Genomic DNA, 19893 nt, shown 5'->3' on the forward strand with positions numbered 1-19893 from the left:
CCACACCAATCTCTCTGCTGCCAGCCACACTCATCCACATGCCCGGGTAAATGCCCGCTTTTGTTGTGCCCTGTGGGTACTTGTGCCAACACACACCCCCCATGCCCATTACCAGAGCCACTGCCAGGCCTCGTGCAGAGAAATAAAACTCAAGTCATGAACTACACAAATGACATGTAAAAAACACAGATGCAGACACACACACACACACACACACAAACTCACAATAAACTCTCCCCCCCAGATGATAATCTCAGATCCCGATTTCATCTCACCGATTCTCTGATTCTCCCTCAGAACTGACAAATGGCATGAAGGAAAGAAAGCTGGGAGAACATCCTCTCTACTTTTTACTCTCCCTCTCTCCCTCCCTCCTTCCATCCCCCTCTCCACCCGCCCGCCCTCCCGCCCCCTCCCCTCCCCCAACCCCGACATGCCACACTTTATTACACATCCAGAAAAGCAAACAGGAAACGTGCTTCTTGCCTGGAAAATGTTGCCTCCACATTCTTCAGCCTAATAACTACGCATGGCCACCAAACGGAGGAGAGAAAATGGCAGGAAAAAAAAAAACTAGGATTTAACTGGAAAAAAAGAGAGGGGAGAAAGGATGTCTCAGGCTTTGCCCTTAGGGGTATCCCTGCACTCCTCCTCCTCCTCCGGTCTTCTTCCCCCCCCCTCCCCCTGGTCACTCTCTCGTTCTCTGTCTCGCCCACGTCGGCTAGGGATGGGGTGTCTGTGCCAGCCTCCGGTGAGCCCCCCATCTTCACACACACATGCGCGGGAGAAGAGTAATGCGCCACACACTCACTCTCTCTATCTATCTCCCTCACACCCTCACACACACGCACACACACACACACACACACGCACGCACACACAAGCGCACGCACAATCACGCACACATTCGGGCTACGCAGGAAAAAAAGCGGCTGGCGGCAGCAGGTCGCGGATGGACGAGCCTTTGTCCTTGATTTCCTCTCCCCTCTTGGCTGGTCACCGCCGGGCAAACGACACAAATCAGAAAAAAGGAGAGAAAAAGTCCCGCTGCCTCTTCGTCCCCTCCCCTATTCTCTGGTCATTTAGAAGATCACCCTCTTTCATTCTCTCTCCCCCGCTCTCTCTCTCTCCTTCTCTGCCTCCCTCAGCCTGCCTTTGTCTTCGTTTTAGGAGAAGCGAGAGGGCAGGAGAATGCCAGCGAGCGGCAGGATAGTTGTTAAAAGGAGTGAAAATAAATCAGCCGGGGGAGAGCGCCAGTCTTAATCTGAGCCGCTGCGTCTCACTCTGCCGCGCTCACTCTTCACTCCTCCATTCCCCTCGCCACTCCATGCATTCGCTCCCTCTCTCTCTCTATCTCTCTCTCTCTCACTCACTCACTCGCTCTCCCTCCCGTTCGTTTTTCCCCCCTCATCTCTTTCTCTTTTTTATGTTTTATTTGTGATCTGGCCTCTACTCTGTTTTAAGAACAGCCCCCTCCCCCTCCTCCCTTTCTCTCTCTCTCTCTCTCTCTCTCAGTTTCTCGCTCTCTCCTTCGCTCACAATTACACTCGGCTTCCTCTTCTGCTTTTCCACTTTAATACTGAGCCCTTCCGACCCTCTGCTATTTAAAGATGTGCATTACAGTCAGCGGAACACACACACACACACACACACACACACACACACACACACACACACACACAGGAACCATCACAATAAACATACATGCAAGACAGAGACAAACCCGATCACACACAGGAACCATCACAATTTACATCAAGCAATAACAATTGAGACTCTTTAAAAAAAACAACATGACACTTAACCCGTGAAAAAGCAAAACATACAGAGATCAAAGACGTTCACTACAGGACCACAGACCTACACAAACACACACACACACACACACCACCAGAGTTCTGGCAACAGAGCTCTTCTGTTTTGCCCCCGGGTGATGAGAAGCGCTGACTGACAGCTGGATTATGGTAAAGAAGGATGACCGTCCGAATGCCTGTTTAAAATAACAATCTAGCTGGACCCTCCCAGTCACTGGCAGTGTGTTGCCTCACGTCGTCCTTGACGACGACCCGCATTTGAAATTTGAATACATCATGACAGCGACAGGCGTGGCAAACAATAGGCTCCTCTTTGTCACGCACAACTTGACAGACATAAATCAGCCTGGTCCCTTGGGGGTCAGATCTGTTCCCGAGCAAGACTATTTCAAGGTGTCAGGCAAATTGGTGTATGAGATGTACAAAAGATGAGATGGTGTGTGAGAAAAATTAGACGTTACAGTACTGGTTCCTGTAGGTGTGTAAGGGGAAAGAATCAAGACTGTGTGAGTGTGTGTGTGTGTGCTGTTCGTCACCAGTTGGGTGATGAAACCGTGCTCAACTCTGATAGCTGGGAGAGTGTGTTGCTGTGTGCTGTGTCTGGAATGATGTGCCTGAAGAGGAAAAGTCTGCTGAGAGACCAACTCCACAGAGAAGACCTGAGCTCCACGCTCACCCCCTTCCCTCCTACTCTCTCCCTCTCTCTCTCCCTCTCTCTCTCTCCCCTCTCTCTCTCCCTCTCTCTCTCCCTCTCTCTCTCCCTCTCTCTCTCTCCCTCTCTCTCTCTCCCTCTCTCTCTCTCCCTCTCTCTCTCTCTCTCTCTCTCTCTCCTCTCTCTCTCTCCCTGGCTCCTGTAGGGCTGCATGAGGGTGCTCCAGCCTAAAGACAACACAGCAGTGTATGAGTACTGGCCTGGACCGGAGCACTTTGATACCGGATCCTCAGCCACCATCCGAGCCCAGACAGACAGTACAATCGGGCTTTTCAGAGGGAGAACAGGGCTGCTGACCGCTCTCGCTCACTCTCTCCGCTGATCAAAGAAACAATGGCAGGGTTGCTAGGAGCAGCAAATTAGCCTGCATCCAAGAACATGAAATAGCACTGTTTGCATGTGGGTGTATATTTGTGGTTGTATGTGTGTGTACGCTTCAGACTGAGACCGCCTACAGGTAGGCTGAGAGGCTGTTAAGTGTCTTCCACCTTGCAACACAGAATCAAAACAGACACAAAATGGTGGCCAGTGTGCGGCGGTAAGAGCCAGGTGGCACTGTGATCTTTAAAGAATTGGAGCCAACATGGCTGGCCGTGAAAGAGTGCCATCAGGAGATCTGCCGAATCCCACATTCCAGCAGGCAACTCCTGCCATGCGGTCATGTGCTCAAAGTAAGACAGGTAAACACACAGGCACACTCACATACAAGTGCACTGTTTGGCTGTGTCAGATGGGATTGCACACTTTGGAGTCAAAGGAACACATTAGCTTTGTAGATCCACACACACACAGTATGCATCTTACCATACTTAAATTCAAAGACACATCTGTTTGCATACAGCTTGGACACATGCGCGCATGCACACACACACACATACACACACACAGTCAGCAGGGACATGCAGTGAAGCAGTGCCTGTATGTCTCCTCACATGATTAAAGAGATTATGTAAATAAATGAGCACCAACACGTCCATGCAGAGCCCCACAGGTCAGCCTGTGATCTGAGATGAGCTGCTGCCGCTGCTGCTCTTGTGGCAGCTCCCCTCACTCCCAGCCTACCTGCCAGCACACACACACACACACACACTCCCCCGCAATCTCACTGGAGCCAGCCGCTAGCCCTTCCTGAGCTGACCATGTCAGTCAAGTACTGACAACACCAGTCATTAAGCATCATGCTCTTCATTCTAGAATCTTCAGCTGCAGCTCCATGCGTGCCTCTGTGTGTGCGCGCGTGCGTGCGTGCGGGGGTGGGGGAGTGGGGGGTGTAGGGCTGCCCTTTATCCTTTAAGACCTTAAAGGGATTGAAAAAACAGAGAGGGAAAGAAAATGACCCCGTCTTAAAGGTCATGCTGTACACGAAGACCTCTGAGGATGAACCGTGCGCGCGTGTGTGTGTGCGTGTGTGTGTGTGTGTGTGTGTGTTAGGGGGGTGGGGGGGCTTACACGGGAAACAAAGACTCAACAAATGAGGATCAAAGCAAATAATTACAAGAGGGATACTGTTATCAGCTGTAATCTAAAGACGCAGGTTTGGATGGCGGGCCAGGGGTGGACACTTAAGGCTTGAGAGAGGGGAAAAAAGCAATTACCGCAAACAAGCTAGCTTTCCCACCGCCAGTGACCCTGGTCCCACACACTCACCACACACACACACACACACACACACACACACACACTCACAAATACACGGCCCATGTTTAACCCATCACTCACGAAAAGAGAGTTCCCTGCTATTGATCCAGTGATTCTCTCCCTGTCTGGTAACCCACAACAGAAAGAAAAAAAACAAACCCAGAGGATTTTTCACGTGTTGGATTGGGAAATCTGTAGACAGTAGTGTTATTGGGCAAGAGATACAGGCGAAGTGAAAGAATGTGTGTGAAACTGACCAACACGTGTGGGCCGGCGTGCGAATATATGGCTGATGTGGCTGAAATAGGGATTAGTGCTGGACAAATTCATCAAGAGCCCCTGCTCTTCTCCACTATCCCGTCTCTCTGCTTTCTCTTCCGCACTCGTTTTCCCTCTCGTTTTCTTTCTCTCTGTCCCCCCGTGAGTGTGTGGGGAGGGGTAGTGTGTGTGAGGGGAGGGGTAGTGAGTGTGAGGGGAGGGGTAGTGAGTGTGTGGGGGAGGGGGCTGGCCTTGCAGGGCTGTCCCAGGACTGCAGCGGGGCTGTTTGTCTGCGGGCCTCCCGGGGCCCGTGAGGCCCACCTGTGCTGGCAGCGGCCCTGGCCAGTGTAAATAAACCCCCGGCAACATCAGCATGGCAGCTCCCTGCTCCCCACGCACTCAAACACATTACAACACACACACGCTTGCGCGCATACACACACAGGCATATGCACACACACACAAACACACACACACAGACACACACACTCACCTCTCACACACACACACACTCACAGGCTCTGCAGCACTCCCAAACGAATAATGGCTCAGAGCTGTGTTTTCTTTACCTCCTCTCGTCTTCCCGTCTCCCTTCATCCGGCTCTCTCCTCTCCCTCTGTTTTTGGAGGGATGGAGTGGTGGAGAGTGAGAGAGAGAGCAGGAGGAGGGAGATGGAGCGAGGAGAGAGAGAGAGAGAGAGAGAGAGAGAGAGAGAGAGAGAGAGAAAATGCAAATGGGAAGTGAAGTGAATGCAAATGGAGAGTCAGTGGGGGCCTGAGTGAGGTGGAGTTTATTTGCACAACAGCCCACATCGCCTCTGGAACTAAAGAACATCCTTTTCTAATACAGCTCAGAGAGGGGAGGGAGGAATAGAGAAAGCAAGTATGTACACACTGTACGTGTGTGTGTGTGTGTGTGTGTGTGTGTGTTTATAAAAAACGATTCAGTACGATTCGATGCAATGCGATTCGATGCAATTAGATGCAGTTCAAGAATGGAAAGCATTCTGAAAGATTTATTATCATTTGCTCATGGTGCACATTAATTTTATATTATCAATTATCATGTCAATTAGGCAAAAAAAAATGTGTGAATATGATTATCTAAACTGAGGTTTGTTTCATATACTGTATTGAAATGAAAAAAAAAAAAAATAGTCTAAATTTCAGTCAAACGCAGCAGCCAAATACAACATAAAAATACATTTTTATAGACTTTACAGATTTTATAGAGTTATATCTGATTGTTTTCATGGAGCTGTAGCCTTGCTGAGGTAAGACAATACCGAAATAAAAGTGCTTAAGAAACTCTTGGCCTTTTCTCATATAGCCTACCCTACAAGAATAAAATAGGCCTACAAATCAATGAACTCTCTGGGCTTATTTTGTTCCAACAGTAGACCTAATGCAGAAACCTATAATGCCACAAGTCTGAGTGAATATGAACAAAATCATTGGCTAATAATTTGTGCATCGTTTTAGCAGCAAGGGCCAAATTATTATTTAACATTAAGGAAATCCCTTCATCAAAGGTAAGGCTACTCTACAGACTATCGTTGCTGTTTAGGAATGCTATAAGTGTTTAATTTCGCGCTGGATTTCGAAAAACAAAAGCTGACCGAGTTGTCACATGCTTAAGTTGCAGTAGATGTATGGATAATGAGGTCATTTGACAACTTTGGGCAGTGAATGTAACCAAAAACGAACTGCAGTACCCACAATTCCGTACCACGTATAGTTTTAAAACCGGAAGTGGGATGAACGCGCTGCTTGGAACGTAATTGACAGTCTGAGCGAGCAGAAAAGGTTGTTAACCGATTCATAACAAGTAAATCGATATAACTACCGGTTCATTTCAGTTTTTTTCACGTATCGATGTAGCCGTATCTTACACGTTAAAAACAGATACCGATACATATCGGTTAAATCTTTACACCCCTAATATATATATATATATATATATATATATATATATATATATATATATATATATATATATATATGCACACTACGTGAACAAAAAAACACACAGAAATGCACACACACACACACACACACACTCCCTCCTGCAGGAGCTCTACCCACCCCTGAGGTGTGCTTCAGTTGCTGAGGTATGGCTGAATTATGCCACAAATCAGCCAAGCCCTCAACCACACACCCCCTACCATCACCCCACATGCTCAAGCGAGGCACACAAAGACTCCCGGTCCCATGCATACAATCTGCCTGGAAAAAGAGCAGGAAGGAGAAAGAGAGGGAAGAAAACCATGTCCACACAGAGAGCAGCAGCTCCAGCATACGCAACACTCACTAGCCCTGGAAAAACACGCGGGGCGGAGAAGACATGAGCAGGAAAGTTGGAACGAGGAGAACTAGGAATGAGAAAGAGGGAGGGGATTGAGGATCGTAAAAAAGGAATGAAAGAGTACGCCACTGGAAGGGAGAGACAGAAACAATGACAGGGGAGGTGGGGTGGGAGAGGGGGAGAAAGGGAGAGAGAAAGGGAGACAGAGAGAGAGAGTACATTGGAGAGGGTGAAGAGCAGGAGAGGGAGTTGGCCCATCTGCAGGTGGGCTCCAGATGTGAGGTCTCACGGGGAGAGCCACTCTGGCTCAGTTTTCGTCCTCCTCCCTTGTTCCTCTCCCTCCCTCCGCCCCGTCTCCCTCTGACAGAAGCCATCTGGCCTGGCAGGAGAGAGGGGACGCAGCAGCAACCCAGTCCCCACAGCAGGGTCTCCATGTACCCCCCCAGAACCCCCACCCCTCACACACACAAACACGTCCACACATACATGTACAATCCTTTCACATACATCGGCCTCTTCTCTCGGTTACACACACACAAACACACTTGTACAGCTGCACAACTCCCCCTACACACACACAAACACAGTGGTCTATTGCAACACACTGAGCCCAGCTGGAGTGGTTGATAGGGTTTCATCTATAATATTATACCACTTGAGTGCCTGTCAATCATCTAGCCAAAGCCCCACCCACTGCCCTCTCATATATCTCATACTGTTGGCAGACAGGGTGTCACATTCTACCCCTGTGCTGTTCCAGGGTCAGATTCCATGCCTGTGCTAAGTTGGCTGAGTTATGAAGCGGTTTGGGGAGCTGGTCCATGGACAGCATTTACAGGCTGATATTAACAGAGTCTGAAATGTGAGGTGCAACTCAAGTCACATGATCTGCCGCGTGAACACCTGATCGCTCCCCTGAATGATCCATCTCAAAACCCACCCACTCAGAACAACTCAAACACAACCAAACAGGACAACAGCGCCTGATCTCTCCTGTACAATCAACACAAAAGTATTATGTAGAGGTCAACAAACACATCGATTTTGCCGATATATCGGCCACTTTTGTCCAATTTTGACACTCAGGAATTGGTTTCCTCATCATTTGCTTAAATGCACCCTCTTGAGTTTAGTCCAACGTATGGCAGTTTGATTTCAATAAAACTCAACTACATCATAAAGACTACATTTAAATTATTGTTAAACTTAATAATTTTTTAGCTACCATTAGTTTACGGAGGCTCTTTGGTAACCTCAAGAAATCAACAAAGACGCTTAGTGTGCTAACCTACACACCGAACTCTTACTATTAATTAAAAATACACTCAAGACACTTGTCTTCATGATACTGGTATGTTCTCAGTTTCAAGTTGGGTGCTTCAACCTTTCTTGTAATGCAGGCACATGTCAGCAAGACTGCATATCTCATAATGGACTTGATGTTCTTAATGTGATGTAATTTATAAGGCAAACACACTGTATAGCTTACTTGGTTTAATTTAGCTGGCCATTAAATGTTAGCTTAATCTCTAGAGTAAATACAAACATTGTAGGTGCGGTGCCATGGTGTTTATTTTCCTATAGCATTAACTAATTTAGTTTAGTTAAGGGAAGTAAAGTTCACTTTGGCAACATTATAGTCGGAGCTATTTTGGCCCTGGCACAACATGGGCCTTTTGTTGTTGCTCATACAAATATGGATCCGTAACCTACCAAGAACACAAAATACACACCAGTGAGTTCATTTTATAGGCTGTAGGCTATTTATTTTTGTGGTAGTCGTGTCAAGTCATTTCTTTCTCAGCTTCTTCCAACTATATTCCGTAAATATGTGACACACAACTGTCTGAGAACATGCATCCTCAGCCTTGAATGGGGAATCAGTATTCAACTGTTATGTGATGTCTGGACACTAGAACCTACCTTATTTAAACAGTATGCATTTTTTGCCTAAATCCCATGAACATTTTTAAAATGTTTAAGAATAATTACCTGGGTTACTCAATAGTGCTATTATATACTGTCTGTTCGCAATTGTGTTAATTATCAGAAAAATAACCAACCAGCTAAATAAATTAATATTGGCTCAAAATATCAATATCAATAATGGCTATCCAGAGCCATTATTGATATCAGCCTATACAAATCTAGTAGCTCAGTCAGGACCACTTTGTCCAGAGAGTTAATTACTATTTGCAATGTATAATGTTTCATATGGCAGTATGGCTCTGTTCTGGGAGCCCCCGTCCCTTCCACGTGCAAACATGGAAAGCCTAAGGCAGAGAGAGCAGCAAGATAATAACCCCCCCCCCCCAAATAGGGTACAGAACAGACCAGACATCGATGTCCGCAACTAGACATTGATAAGTCAGATGTATGAGGAGATGGGGTGGAGGTGGGTTGCAAAAAGGCTTGCAGAGAAAGCAGCAAGAGTAGGCAGGCCACAGCAGCTTAAAAAGGGCATCCTGAGTGACCTCCACCAATAAGAGCGAGTAAATCAGCTGGGTAGTCAGCTGAGCAGTTAGCCAAGTTGCTGGGCATGATGCCATGGCCTGCCTAAACTAACGTTATGCACCATTATGGTCAATGAAATTGTAGGCTAAAATGGCTGAAAGGCCCAACCATACTCCGCTCCACTTTCGATTCTGCCAGTGGCAGAGCTCCGGCCGCTACTAAAGACCCCATCATCTTCAATTCCAGCACTCAATTCCACTCCACTTCTACACCTCATCAGACATTTGACCTCAGGCGTCATCTCACAGCCATTAAGGCCCAAACCTCCACTCCATCAGCAGGTTGGTTGAGAGAACAGGGAGAGGCCTGGGAGGTAGCATAGGCGCTGGCAGAGGGTTCCCCCTCCAAAAGGATAGCACAACAATATCACTTACACACAAAGTCCATGCTGGAGAGGGAGAGGCCAGCCCCACAGTGCCTCAGTAACCCTTACAGTAAACTTACAACTCCCTTCAATTACAAGAAATACAGGCTATACTGTGTGTTTAATGTCCAGAACATTGATGACACACAAACAATGCTTGGTTGGATGTGAATGCGGTCAAACACAGCCCGATCATAAGGGCAGTCTGAAACTCATGGTGGACCTGGGAGTTAGCATATGTCCTTCAACGGCACAGAGTTTTGTTAATTATGAGGTGGCCTGAGGGTGAGTGCTCCACTTGGAGGTTCCTGCTCTTGCAGAAATGCTGCTCTTACTGAGCTGCTCCTCCATGTGAGCAGAGCTCATCTCTAAATTACACCTGCGCTGCATCAGTTCAAATGAGAGGGAGGGAGACAGGTGGGCAGACCGACAGACAGTCACACACAAGGAGACGCAACAGCTTTTTAGGATTCTCCATGTCATCTTCTCTCAGTCCTCCACAAAAATTACAAGGTTACTCATGGCTCTGCTGTGGTTATCCAATATCAGTGAGCTTTTTCTCATTCTCTGGCAATGAATAATTTACACTCACCTGCTGGCCATGACAGAAAAAAAGAGAGCAGGCAAGGGAGGGAGAGAGAGAGAGAAACAAAGAGGAAGAATGAAAGCACTCAGCCTGCAGCTGTGTCTATGCTTTACATTTTATCTGTTTATTCTGTTCATCTCTTTGTTCCTCTTCATTCTTGGGACACAATCAGCAAATGTCCCAGTCCTTCACCACCACACTGATGCCAGTCTCTTGATCATTTTTTCGGAGAGGAAAATACAAAACATTTAGACTGGAATCTCCCAGTCAAGGCAGAAGATGGAGCCTGAAAGGCTTTACCACTGTGACAGAGTGCTGCATGTTCAAGCCCTGCTTACCCCTCTCTGCGCATGTCTGCCCCATCCTAACTCCTATGATTCCTCAGATCAACTCAGGACCACATCCATGATTAATCGGATCTCTGCTGCCTCACTGTTCAGGTGAAGGAGGGATAACTTTTCTACACCTTTATTTAGAACACCCTCTAGGACTAGCTCATTTCAGAGGTTCCACGCTTCACGCTTACATACACCCTGCTTCCTCTGAAACACGTCCAGCTGTGGCTACCTAAAGGGCCCACAAATGGGCATACTGTGTTCAGCGCGTGCTCTGTGTTCAGCGCGAAACCACACAAAAAAAAAAAAGCAAGCTGTGAGGGATGATCTGGCCCTGCACATTAGCACGGTGTGCCTCACACTGGCTCACTCCCCCCAGCTTCCTACTCAGAGGTGCGATGCACAGATGGCTGCTGGGATCCTCCTGTTCTAATCCTTCTTCCTGGACAGGTAAGGAGCTGGAATACACAAGCTCCCCTCCCCTCCCCATCCCACCCAATCACCCCACTGCTCTGATCCAAATCCTGAGAGCGCCCGCACCTCACGCCTCTCCAGAGTCACTCAGATGAGAAGAGCCAGCACATGGCTCTCCATTGGTTTTCCTTCCTGGATGTTCCTTGTTTCTTTAAAATGGACAGAGGTGGAGACAGAAGGAGAGGGGAGGACACGCGTTCCCGCAGGCGTAGCCACAGGATGAGCACTTCCTGTCTCTGGCAAGGGCATCTGGGGAGTCTTTGAAAGCATTCACGCAAAACACCTTCTAACAATAAACCTACTGTGTGAAAAATACTGTACAAGCGCTGCATATCAGAGCCATGCTTGAACCGAACACAAATAAAGGAACCTTGAAATAAAAAGGTAGAAACAAACATGCTCACAGCAGCATAGAGAAAAAACATGACAAACATCAAACACATTTGCACAACAAATGTTTACTCTTGCCAAGTTAATAAGCTTGGGGGGGGGTCTTTATGCATACTAAAACTATTACAAACACCTCAGGCAAGCACACACACACACAGGACACACAGACACACACGCAACATTAATCCTCAAGGACATTTCAAAGTCAGAGGAAGAGAGTGCGGCTTGTTTAAACGTGAGGAGACCAAGCGGCAGATGGAGAAAAAGGCCTTGCTCTAATCCCAGCACTTTCAACTCCATTTCACTTTACTGGCTGCAAGTCGCGCTCACGCCCGTGTGTTCCAGAACATATCTCTCATCAGGCCCGTGTGACGAACAAATGCACCCCTGCCTCAACACAACATTTAAAAAGCAAGGACATCTGTGAGCACATTAGGCCCTCTTCCCAGTAGATGTTCTCTCCCCCTCCCTTTCTACACACACACAGGCCTGCAAATTAAAATCCCATTGAGCGCCACATGGGAGCCGTGTACTTGAGGGTTATGTAACTGAGACTGAGTGAACACTCCCCGTCCAGGAAAGGGGATCTGCATCCCCCTCCCTCGGTTCTGTTTCTCCCCTTCTCACACCAATACCCACCCCTTCCCTCCTACCCTCGCCACGCCACGCCTACGGGAGGGATAGTGATTAGCCGATTAGCTCCTCCTGGGCCTTTGCTTCCCATCAGGCCTTGCAGGGCCACAGGTGTTGCCGGGGGCGGGTGAGGGTGGGGGTGGGGGTAGCGGGGGCGCCTCCTAACTCTACTTTACCTCTACTTTCTCCCTTTCCCCCTCCTCCTCCGCTCTGCCTTAAGCCGCAGATAAAGGCCAGACAGTGTGAAGACATCCAACTGAGGCTGGATTAGCCGGGCACGTGTGTGTTGGGCGTGGATGCCAGTCTACCTAAATCACCCGGCCACCCCCTCACAGACACACAAACACACAACCATACACACGCTCACATAGACACACAGGGAACACACCGACACAAACACCTAATCAATGCAGCAACTACACAGCCTCACGTGATACCGACCTGCAGTGCTCTCCAACCGGCCGATTGACATCTCCATGGCCAATGCGATTGTGCCTTCTCCCTCTCCCTCTGCCTCCTTATACTGGACAGGCAGGAGATCTGCTGCCTAGCTGAACGACTTGACCATTTAATGGTATTAATGATACTATGCTTACGCTGTTAGCCAACCAACTCACCAGTCTCTCCGGAGCAAGGCCCTCCCACCTGGCCACTCCTGTCCCTAGCTACTCTGCCTCTCGCAGTAACGCTGCATCTCTCTTTTAAGGACACATTTTGTTACGTCTCTCGGATACTAATCTACTTCCATCTCATTCAATCTGTCACATAACAAATGTATTACTTTCAAAGCATGTGTTTGCGTGTGTGTGATGTGAATTATGCAAAGTGTATTCTGTTGAATGCAAATGTTTAAACAGAACACACAACAGATTTAATCAGTCAGGCAGGATAGCTGACGCACTGAAGGCTTTTATTTTCCACAAGCTCTCTTGAGAGCTCGCCTATGGAAACAGACATGTTTTCGCAAAGTGCCTTCGAAAATACCTTGTTATTTACCCCCCCCCCCCCCCCAGTCTCACATGCACACACACGGAGAGAGCTCCTTTTCACAAAGCTGTGTACACAATGCAAATTTCCTGTAATTTCCACAGGTCTCCACTTCAACTAAAGACCCTGTTCACACTCCCTCCTTCTTTAAATGCAAAGATAATCTCACTGTGATTACAACAAAAACTCATGTTGCCAGGCAACGCACAATTAAGGAGCACGCTTTCAGATGGGGCTGTGCGAGCTGTCCATTATCAGATGAAATTACTGAAGCAACAAATGTCAGCCTTATGCAAATGGGTTGTGTTCAGCCACAAGAATGTTTAACTCCGAGAGAGAGAGAGAGAGAGAAACCTTGCAGGGGGCCTGATGGAATGCACAAGCTAGCAACGTGACGTGAGCCGAGCCCCCCCCCCCCCACTTCCTCCATCTTCCTGCAGTTTAAAGAAGACATGATAAGGAAAAGAAATACTGCAGGTAAGAAGGTTGCAGAAATCACTATTCTTGGCCATAAATGCAGGCATATAGAGGAAAGTACCCTCGGAAATGTACAAAAACAAAACAAACCACAAAACCAGCCATCTTCTGACTGCAAAGAGCAAAAGAAAGAAAGAAAAACTCTTACAACGGAATAATTGTCTTATGTCTTGCACTTTAATATGCAGAAACTGCTGAACTATACTGCTGAGCTTATATCAATCCAATAATACTAAAAACCCCATTAATGACCTCTTCACCACCCTCTTGCTGCAGAGCTATACTGTTCCCTAATGATAAAAGAAAGAAGTTAATGAATTATTATAATTGTTATAAGAAATTGTTCAAGTGCCTGACTGAATAACACACATGATTAAATCCCATGTATAACGTCAGACTTAATTAAAAAAAAATATGCTTCAGCCACTCAACACTAAGCAGTCTTCCAATTTAGAAAAGAATATTAAATAATGATAAATATATAAATCAATACAAATGAAATGTAAGCAAGCATGCAAGCAAGCACAAGCAAGCACGCCTCGTGCAGCTGGTCCTGTGCTGTGGTCATCTGGAGATCTCTACACAACACTCTATAAAGTCAAACCTCCCTTGAAATGGCCATCAAGCTGCTGCTGCTTTTTTAAAATGCCCTCTGCAATTTTAAGAGATGGGAGAAATGGCATTGGGGTTGAAGGTGAGTGCTGCTAAGCCAAACACATTCAAATGAGTCCAAAGAGATCTGTTGGGTGACTGCACGACTGGCTGAAATCAGATGCAGGTGTGTTTCCTTCTCTGCCCATTCCATTGTGCCTTCTGTGTGTGAGAATATTTCCTGCCTTCTGATGAGTGGGGGGAAAGGTCCCCAAACTGGGAGTTTACCGTATTTATGTGGCTATGAAAACTGCCACGCATAGGAATCCCGTGCACAGGATGCTTCTCACACCAAAGCAGGTACACAACCCCAGCTCCATAAAAACTCCAACGCTATCCACTTACTCTAATTGGATTTGCTTGGGTTTAAGGTCCTGATTAGTAGTAGCCTGTAAAATGGACAACTGCGTCAGTTCGTCCATCAAACTCATAAATCCGGTAACACACACGGGCTTAACCCTTTCTAACCTTCAAGATATTTACTGCCATGACTATGACTGTGCCGCTGTAATAGGTGTAATGTGAGCATAAGGATGGAAAACCATAAGCCTTCAGTGAACTCAACTCTCATTCTTGCATCCATTCAAATCAGATCAAAAATGATGTTCTACATCTGAGATAAAAGACTATAAGAAAGAGACACATCTGAAAGTCGCTTTTACTCGATCAAAATAAATACTTGGAATAAAAATCTGCGTTGACAGACAAGGAAATCTACCAAAATAAGTAAGAGTTACTGGAAGTTTTAATCACATCAGCTTCGCCAGTAGAAGCAATATTTATTCAAAGCAGCTTATCAGATAAATTTATTTAAGGTAGCATGATGCAACAACAAATCCACAGCCTTAAAGTGACATTTGTTATCCTTTACACTAATCAAATCATCAGATAGCAATAATTGTGTTCTTCCAGACACCACCAAATCAAAACTAAACAAGATTTCACAACAAATGTAATTTTGTGGCAGACACTTGGTCCCTGAGGTGAGGCCAGCTGGGATCACACAAAACACAGCCCTCTGCAGGCACATGGCACATTACTGCACTTTGAGTATAAATAGCATCCCTGGCTAAAAACAGAGCACTTAGCCAAAGCTGCTTTGCTCGTCCAATATCAGCCTTTATTGTATACTGAAATTTGGACATTGCTGTTGGGTGGTAAAATATAAACTCAGCTATGTGGAATACATAAACAAAAGAAAGTATTGGTCCAAACCCTGTGTTACACAAGGGGCTTTACACGGTGCAGGAAAAATCTCTTGAACTCTGGATGAAATGCAAGCCAGAGTTGGAACAGGGATTGAGAGCGGAGTGGAGAAAACTCTCTAAATGGAAATACAATTCAAGAAAGATTAGAGGAGAGTACTCATACTTTGTCTAAAAAACAGGTTCATGGTAGCAGTATGAAGCAATGGCGCATTTTAAGGATTCATACGATGTTGTGAAATATTGCCAGTAAGACACAAGGTGAGGCCTGCGCTAACATCAGGTGTGATAACGGGACAAGGAGGGAGAGAGGGAGAAGCTCAAACAGAGGAGACAGAGGTGAAGAGCTAAGGGGTGTTACTTGTGTCGGGCGATGCCATGGTAGACACAATGACGGGTGGTCCTGTCCGGCGGGTCAACTTCTGATTAGCAGCAGCATTGAACGTGTTGGTGGTCTGCAGTGTAGTAGAAGCAGGGACAACTGCACCCTCCGCCGGAGCCGTACCCTTCCGCATCAGCTGAGGGCTGAGATGGGGGCTGTGAGCTGGCGACAGAGGTGGTAGGTTGGGAGCCCTTTTCATGAGCTCCATGGGGCTGTAGGTGCCGGAGAAAGTTTTGGGGGCTGTTCCCGGAGTCCCAGGAGCCATTTGGTTCTGCTGCTGATGATGCAGGGCTGACATAGCCAGCCCAGTGTGGGTGTTGTAGTGGGTTAGCGGCCGGGGCTGGGTCAGAGCGGCGGCATAGCCTCCAGGGCTGATGGGCATCCCAGCCATAGGTCTCATTGCCCCTGGGTAGGAGGTAGTGGTCTCCAAAAGATGCTGAGAGGGGGCGCTACTGGGTCTCCGGCCGAGAAATTCACCCATCCTTGGGGAAATAGCCTGTAAGGCTGAGGGAGGTGGCTGAGACAGATGGGGGTCCATGGTAATGCCCTGCGGCTGCATGTAGAGGTCGTTGCGGTTGTGGCTGAAGCTGTTGGAGCGCGCTCGCATCTGCTGAGCCGCATTTCCTTGCGCTCCCGTCTTACAGTTGAGGACCACACGGGAGAGCACGCGTGCTTGACCCAGGTTAGGTGCCACTGAGCGCACATCGTGGTCTTCCATCATAGCAAGCATGGAGGTGGAGTCAAAGCCCTGCTGGAGCAGGAGAGTGATGGTGCTCTCGGAAAGTCCTTCAGCCCGCAGCAAAGCAAGGAAGCTTTGGTCCACCATGCGCTTTGAGTCCACAGACATGGCAGCAGATGGGTGTGAGGGCATGCCAGCTTGGGGTGCCTGAGAAGCAGCAACCATAGCAGCATTCGAGGGATCGTACGCAGGGTCATAGGGCAGTCTCGGTGTGGCCACGACGCCATACCCGCCCGGCGAGCTCTCATGTCTAAGCATCATCCCTCTGGGGAGAGTTCCGTTGATTCCCTGAGAACCAACTAGAGCCGGATCAGGGGGGAAGCAGCCGGCCACCTGGTAAGAGTCCACTGGGAGGCCGTTGAGGTCAGAGTAGAGGGAGCAGCGGCCGGCCAGTGAGGGATCAGTGCAGGCGTAGCGCGGAAGCACAGGGGCCGGCTCAAGCCCAAAAAACGCCGGAGAGGGATCCCTACTGCGGACGCGCTGGCTGTCTGGTATTAGCATCTTGGTGGCCAGAGAATCCCTATACAGACGGCTCAGCTCATGAGCGGGCGGGGGAGGGGGAGGAGGAGGCGGAGGCGGCGGAGGAGGAGGTGGGGGAGGAGGTGGAGCAGGGGCGGGAGTTGGAGCCGGAACAGGAGGAGCCACAACAGAGTTAGCAACAGCACCAACCCTGGCTTGCCCTTGATTCCATGCTGCTCTCATTCCCCCATCGGACAGCCCATAATGGGAACCGGAGCGGCTGAGCAGGTGGTGGTGGTGCTGCTGCTGCTGCTGCTGCTGTTGGCTGCATCGATACAGACCCTGCAGGTCCTCAGGAGGCTGAGCAGACATAGCCGTGTCAAATAGGTAGTAATCAGGAGGGGGCATGGTGCCACGCGCTGCCATAACTTGCCTCTCTGGGTTTCCCTGGCTAAGGTAGGCACTCTCGTAGGGAAGCAATGATCCCCGTTTTTCCTCCAATAGCTTCTGGAAGCGTGCGGTGCGAGAGGGGTGAAGAGCCTCAAACCAAAAGCCGTCATCAGAGCAGTCTGCAAATGTCACAGAATTCCCTCGACCTACAGTGGCGGAAGTGGGACCTGTGGAAGGCTGCTGTGGACATATCCCCCTGGCCCTCATTCCATCGCCCTCGACCTGACTGCTTGGGCTGTCACGAGCAGAATGTTCTTCCAGCAGAAGCTCCGGCGACAGAAAGCCGAGTGGAGTGCTCAGAAGCAAAAAACACAGCTGGGTGTTCTATTTCATGTCTCAGGTTACAGGCCTCAGAGAGGAGGGGGGGGCACAGGCAGGAGATGGAGGAGAGGAAAGGGTGAGGCAGAAGGGATCGGTTCACCTGGCTGCCAGCATGAGCTCAGCGTGCTTTTCTCTAGTTTGTTTCTCTCTCCTTTAAGGCTGAGCTATCATGTGGCCACACACAAGCAGGCCATGCTTAAATAATTCAGATCTAGAAACATTAACATGCAACGGGAAGGTAAATTGGACACCATATACATATGGGACAGACACACACACACACACACACACACACACTGACATACATGTACACACCACATACACACGCACGCACACACACACACAAACGCACCTTGTAAGGCCAGCCTTTACTCCATTTTGCTAGGTGAAAGGGACTCTGCTTGTGCATGGCATCGTGTGTGCATGGCATCGTGTGTGCATGGGATTTAGGAAGAAATACTGGGGTGGAAAAAAAACAAATGAGAAAGACAAAAAACCACGAGGGTACAATGGAGGAAGAGGAGGAGGGGTCACACTAATCCTGTTGGGTTTATCCCTTCGTTTGGCTGGGCCGGTTCACTCACTCCAACCATTGCCATCAGGGATTAGTCCAAATAAAACCCACTTAATTCCACTACCAACCCAACCACACACACACACACACGGGACAACACTTGAGCTAGATTAAGTGTCCAACCGAAGTCTCCACTTCTCTTATACATTTCACACAGTAATTATATTCTCCTTAATACGAATATATTGGGGAACAGATCTGTTTTCTTGTGTTTGGATGAGTTCCATTCCCTTCCACAATATGAAAGTATAGACCGGTCATGCCATTGGGTTCTGCAGGTGTCATGATGTAAGGGTGTAACCAATCAGACTGCAGCTCATACTAATCCAGGGGTGGGACAAAGCCAGAGACATGCCTGACCAGCATCTAGTCAACAAGGGAGTTGGCGGTGTAGGTGACTGGCTGGCCTTGGATTGTTGGAGAATATGTCTTTAGATATAGAGATATAGAAATAGATATATTATATAAAATATATATATATATATATATTTATTTCACTAAACTTTTCCATTGACAAGGTCGTGCTGTGAAGAATAATAAGGAAAGTTTCAAGAATCATTTCCTTTAGAGCGGGAGATGAAGAAATGGCCATTGAATAAACAAAGTTGGGCTACTCAAGCAAGCAGTAAAGTCAATAACCAGATATACACCAATTCTGTGTGGAAATCTTTGTATTAATGTATTATTTTTGGCAAGTCAATTTTGAACTGCTACAACTAAATTCCCTGATATTCCAGAAATGTCATGACCCGTGGGAACCCTGTATACGTGTGTACATACATACATACAGTATAGGTATATACACACACACACACACACACACACACACAATATATTTGTCATATATTATTGCATGAATAATCATAAATATATTAATTGATATGATGTCATAGAGGGGGGTTTTATACAACTAAAATGAGCTAAACATATTTTTGGCAAGCTTCAGGCAATATTAAAAACAGACATTGATCTTACAAATAATTCACTACTTATGGATATTTTATCACCATCCCTGTATCATAGAAGGAGATAACAAATTTTAACATTGTCTGCAAGTTCCATCAACTAATTATGATTTCTAAACAAAGGTTTAGGAGGAGCCCAGAGGGGAGATTGACAGCCACCACTCGCCCTACTTCCGCTTTCTAGGAGATTTAAACCTTCCTTACCTGTCAACTAAGTCACACGCTCTGTGCGGGCGAGCTAGTGAAGTGAGAGCACACCAATCGATGTGGGTGGAGTCACATCACTGTAGAGCAGTTAATCTCCTCCATGACTAAGAGAATGTACAGACATAAAGTGTAACAATTTCAAAACGAAGCAAGTAACACATCTCCTCACTCTGACTCAATACTATAAAGGGAGACAAAAAAGATGATATGACATCAAGCTACTGAGGGGGAAAACCTGCGAGAGCAGATTTATGTGCAAGCATTCTCTCCTGAGAATACTGTGAGGTGTTCTCTCTGCTGGAGTCATGCAGCGTGTTTGTCAGCTGTAAAATGCACGATTAATCACAAACGTTGCATTTCCTCATGAAAACCAGAAGGAGTACCTCTTTCACACACAAAAAAAAAGCAAAACTCTTAAGGGATGAGTGGCCAGAGGCCTAACATGTTCCTGCCT

The 19893-nt window shown here is 47.5% G+C and overlaps 1 protein-coding gene across 3 annotated transcripts in view; it reads right to left on the minus strand.

The window, feature by feature from the left end:
- Window positions 1–19893, minus strand: part of LOC121700045 (C-terminal-binding protein 2) — a 78680-nt gene that overhangs the window by 21336 nt on the left and 37451 nt on the right. The window contains exon 1 of one of the 3 annotated variants that reach the window (XM_042082712.1): window positions 15704–17467. The exons of 1 other annotated variant lie outside the window; for it this stretch is intronic. In XM_042082712.1, coding sequence (XP_041938646.1) covers window positions 15704–17348 — 1645 coding nt within the window. In that variant the 5' untranslated portion in view covers window positions 17349–17467. Of the gene's footprint in view, window positions 1–486; window positions 985–15703; window positions 17468–19893 lie in introns of those variants that run through there. One more of the 3 variants, XM_042082711.1, reaches the window with a different exon arrangement.

The sequence above is a fragment of the Alosa sapidissima genome, chromosome 24, assembly GCF_018492685.1.
Source record: "Alosa sapidissima isolate fAloSap1 chromosome 24, fAloSap1.pri, whole genome shotgun sequence".
In the NCBI taxonomy this organism is placed as follows: Eukaryota; Metazoa; Chordata; class Actinopteri; order Clupeiformes; family Clupeidae; genus Alosa; species Alosa sapidissima.